The sequence below is a fragment of the Pongo pygmaeus genome, chromosome 6 (genome assembly GCF_028885625.2).
Source record: "Pongo pygmaeus isolate AG05252 chromosome 6, NHGRI_mPonPyg2-v2.0_pri, whole genome shotgun sequence".
In the NCBI taxonomy this organism is placed as follows: domain Eukaryota; kingdom Metazoa; phylum Chordata; class Mammalia; order Primates; family Hominidae; genus Pongo; species Pongo pygmaeus.
In genome coordinates, this window is record NC_072379.2 from 108,602,151 (window position 1) to 108,606,967 (window position 4,817).

At 40.6% G+C, this 4,817-nt stretch overlaps 1 protein-coding gene across 1 annotated transcript; it reads right to left on the reverse strand.

Moving 5' to 3' along the window:
- Nucleotides 1–1,929: 1,929 nt before the first annotated feature.
- On the reverse strand, nucleotides 1,930–2,904 carry LOC129041168 (eukaryotic translation initiation factor 3 subunit I-like). The gene has a single exon (XM_054496490.1). It carries the CDS (start codon nucleotides 2,834–2,836, stop codon nucleotides 2,207–2,209), a length of 630 nt encoding a protein of 209 aa, XP_054352465.1. The 5' UTR covers nucleotides 2,837–2,904; the 3' UTR covers nucleotides 1,930–2,206.
- Between the last annotated feature and the right edge of the window lie 1,913 nt (nucleotides 2,905–4,817).

The following is a 4,817-nucleotide window of genomic DNA, read 5'->3' on the forward strand; positions in this document are numbered from 1 at the left end:
AGTGTGAAAATCCTGGCAGCAAATAAAGACGTTCTCATCTCCCATAACTGAAAGGTTGAAGAAGGCAAGGATGAAGTTCATATTTTAACCTTTACAGGGAGAAGGGGTTGAGAGCAGGTTGAATTTTCAATCCTGGAAGGCCTTCTATGCCAATATGAGGGCCTTGATTAGGAAGGAGTGAGATCTTGAGATGTGAGATAGGGACACTCATGTTGATGCATTTGAAACTGAAATTACTAGATTCCGCTTAAGTCTTTGACTTTCAGTGGTAGCTCACTCCCTTCTATTAAAGGCTAGCACTCCCTGTGCTTAAAGATGATGGAAATGATTGTTTCTTGCAATCAAATACAAACTCTATCAGAATTTATTGCCATCTGCTCTTCTGGCCACCAGTATGTCTCAATATAACCTGACCAGGAAAGTCCTGGGTCTTTCGGAAGAGAAAAAGACCAACCTCAAAGGAGCTACAGAACATATATCTGTACAGAACATATATCAGCAACATATATCAGTAGGCTGCAATAGAGGATGCATGGGATTTGATCCTGAGAGTACTGAATCAAGGAGGATTTATAAAAAAAAAAGTTTATTAATATTGGGAAAGTCTTCCATAATATAGAATTTCACACCCTAACAAGGACCCAAGAAATAATGATATCATGAGGGCTCTCAGCAGCATGAAGAAAGTGATAGACCATATTATATGCAAGACAGGTGCCAGAATTCTTATCAAAAGTAGTAAAAGAAGGGATTCAAAAGGTTCAGAGATGCATGCTAGAGGAACATACTGTGTAAGTCACTAGATGACTGTTACATGTGAGATCTCAGAGGACACTGAATTTACCAGTGATCTGGAATACACTGATGAGAAGTGCACCAATATAATTGAAAAACTCAGGGATGGCCATCTTTTGCAAGTCAGAGAAGATGGTGGAAGATGCTCTCATAGAACTGGGTTCATTGGTAACAAGGGAGATCCCAAAATAATAGATGCTAAGTGGCTATGCTTAACCGTCAGAAGGAATGTGTACGCAATTGCTGTAATAAGCAGAAAAATCAAAGTGGAAGCCAGGAGACTCTGGCCTGCAGAAAACTATTCAGTTCCTAGGGGTAGGACAACAAAGATTGTTTCTCAATTGTAATAATAAATATATTAAGGATGAGTGACCTGGAGCGTGAAGGCAGGTATCTCAATAAAATGTCACAATAGTTTCCGGACCTGAGCCAAATCTCAGATCTGGAAACCAGATTTTGACTGGCCAAAAAAGAAGCTAGGTCTTGATAAGGAAGTACTCTGCAATACTATGGCAAGTGTATATGGCAATGACTTCCTCTGTTTTCTTCCAAAGCAACCTATGACCAGGACCAGCTTCATGGGCCTATCATTTGCCTCTGCACTCAGAAGGGTTCTGTCCTTGGTTTAATGCTCTGCTGTTATTATCATGAAATTATTATTAATTTTTTCTTTGACTCTGTTTTTTTTTTAAATTACCAAATGAATTTATTTCTCAGAGTTTAAAACATTATGTGAGAAGCTTTCCTGGCCTAGATAGAGATCTAGCTTCTTATGCCTAAAACTCAAATTCGAAGTATTTTATTCATGTCCCTGCAAAGGACACGAAATCATTCACAGAAAACCAAACACTACATGTTCTCACTCATAAGTGGGAGTTGAACAATGAGAACATATGGGCACAGGGAGGGCAACATCACACAGCAGGGCCTGTCAGGGGCTGGGAGGCAAGGGGAGGGGTAGCATTAGAAGAAATACCTAATGTAGATGATTGGTTGATGGATGCAGCAAACCACCATGGCACATGTATACCTATGTAACAAACCTGCACGATCTGCACATGTATCCCAGAACTTAAATAAAAAAGAAAAAGAAAAAGTAAGAATTCATAAAAGGTAGAGGTTGAAAAAAAATTCAAAGTACTGTGGGTCGAAGTAGTAGATTATGGATGTAACCATCCCCACTGCCACTGCTGTAGCTCTTGCCATCAGGATAGAAGGCAACACTGTTGATAGGTCCAAAGTGCCCCTTGACTCTTCTGAACTCTTCTTCGAAGGCCAAATGGAGGAACCCAGACTCAAACTTGCCAATCCTGGTGAAGGTTGTGGTTACATCCATGGCTTCCTGACCACTGCCCAGCAAAATATGGTCATAGCTGGGGAAGAGGGTAGCTGAGCTGATGGGGCTTTCTGTTCAGAAAGTCTTCTGATGTTGAAGAGTTGTAGAGTCAAAAAGCTTGGCTGTGTTGTCTTTGGATGCATTGACAAACACGGTCATGTCCCTGGATAACTGGATGTCATTAATCTGCTGGGAGTGCTCCTTAACATTCACCAACACCTCCCCAGGCTTGGCACTATACTGGTTGAGCTTTCCACTGTCATGGCATGCAATGATGCACTCCCCACAGGAGCCCCAAACGGCACTAGTGATTTTAGAGTCATTGCAAGGGATCTTTAGGTGGCACTCATTGCTGTCAATCTGGCTCAGATCCTGCAGGTCAAATAAGCTCACAAAGCACTGATAGCTTTTCTGCTTCTCCATGGAGAAAGTGATGATATTGCCCCCAAAGTCAAAACTGCAGATCCATACAGTTGAATTGGTCTTGAGTAGGACCAGCTGTTTCCCTGTTTCACAGGCCCAAAGATGGTTGTCAGCTGAACGGGTGAGGACATGCTTGGTGTCCCAGTCAGCGTCCACATACCACACAGCTCTGGTATGGTCCATGTAGATGCCCAGCCTCTCACCATTCACAGAGTACCATGCATTAATGATAGGTTCCTTGGCCACGGTGAAGAGGAGGTCTCCTTCACAGTTATACTTCATCTGCCTAATGAACCACTCATGGCCCTACAGTAGGACCAGCTTCATCCCAGAAGTGATGCAAGGAAAGCTGCAACTGATTCTGTGTTTTATATGTCTGATTTAACAAAGACTATGTATGCAAGCAGAGGAGATTGAGTAGGCACCATCTGTGTGCTCTCCCATTCTTGTCACTCCATTTGCATACAGTATTGCTCCATGAGCATGGAAATCTGGTGGATCAAGGAAGCATGGGAATTCATTGACACTCAGAGTGAGTACAAGTGTGTTGCACTTATGACTAGGTAATGTGGTCCCAAAGGCCACATTTTCCAGTTGAATCAAAACTTTCTTTAAACACAGAAGGAAGGCAGTTACATTCTAAGAAAAACAATGTCCAGGGAACCCTTTTATCTCCCGCCTTACTCTTGTTACTTGCCTGCATTCGTCAACCACTTATGCTGAAAATGATGATGTAGAAGAAAAGAGAGCAATCTATGTTCCTTTCCTTTAGACATTCTTGACTCATAGTAACCTGAAGGTAGAAAATGTTGGTAGAACGTATGCATATCAACAAGTAAAATTAAAATGGTTGGGTTTTATGGAGCATCTCCATTTCTGAAAAGAATGAGGTATATATACAATGATGAGTTAGAAAATATGAATTATGTCATTTTGGCAATTCCTCATATGAATTAAATGTTCTCATATTTGCCTTTAAAACTAGCATTGCACAATATTAAGGTGAATAGCAAAATATATGGTAATAATATAAAGTGGTTTTTTTTTGTTTTTTTTGTTTTTTTACTTTACGGTAATAAATAGCAAATAAAAAATGCCATGACAAATCCCAGGGTAAAGGGTACCTTTCACCATGATGAAGGAAGGATAATACTTGCTAAGGCTCCTCAGATAGTAGAGGCAGCATATTCCTCATTTGGGAATACTTCTTCAACCCATATTCTAAGTAATGTAAAAGGCTTCCAGCTTTAAGTAGGACCCAGAGCAGAAAAGAAGTCTGCATCAGGTCTAACCTGTGGAACATATAGCTAGAAAGGACACAGTTATGGGTTCATGGGAAGTTCCCATAGAATAATCACAACATAGACCCATAGCATTCAGGATTATCAATAGTGAAGAATAATAAACATTTTTGAAAAATAGCTCCTTGTGAGCTATTGAACCTATTAAAAAATGGAGACACCAGTTAGCCAGAATTGTCCATTGAAAGTTGTATTCTATCAGACACATCAAGTCACAGTACAATGAAAATAATAGATTAGCCATGACTAGAGGCAATCAAAGGGTTATGCAGGCGTAAGTAGGATGAGCAAGTGGTCCAGACCCCCCATGTTTTCTGACTCTCTTGAACCAGCTTTTCCCTCAGTTCATAGCTATGGCCTAATGGGGGATCCTTTATAACCAGCTGATGGAGGAGAGAATAGTCAAAATTGGTTTAAGGATAAAATTTGGTTCAGACCAATCTTAATGGGAAGAACTGTAAGTGGTTATCTCGGTAATCCACTTTGTACAGAAAGAAAGGTAGTTTGAAATACAATTGTTATCAACCCTAAGGGAGTACCAAATAACCTAGTTGCTTAGTCAGGTGCTTAGAAGAAGAAACATTGATAAATCAGAGCTAAAAAGGTCAGAGGCAAAGCCATGTGGATAAATCTGTAGGCATGGGTATAAAGAACTTTGCAGCAGTCAGCCAGTTGATGCCAGTAGCCTTTTTCATTGGCCATGAATGGAGAAAGTAGCACAGTGACAGATAAAGGCTAACAGCCTGGGGTCCACTCAACAAAGTTAATCAAGCTACTGCTGCTAAAAATGTTCAACTTGCAAACAACAAAGACTTAAGCTCAGTTCTACCCATGGCACCATCTTTTGAGGGGTCCAACAAGAAGTCTGGTGGCCAGTTGCTTACATTGGACTATTCCAGCCTGGAAGAGACAGTGATTCATCTTTACTAGAATTTACACACACATATTCAAGGTAAAGTTTT

Excerpts from the sequence above, each read along its gene's own strand:
- LOC129041168 (XM_054496490.1), bottom strand. The coding sequence starts at position 2,836 with ATGAAGTATAACTGTGAAGGAGACCTCCTCTTCACCGTGGCCAAGGAA.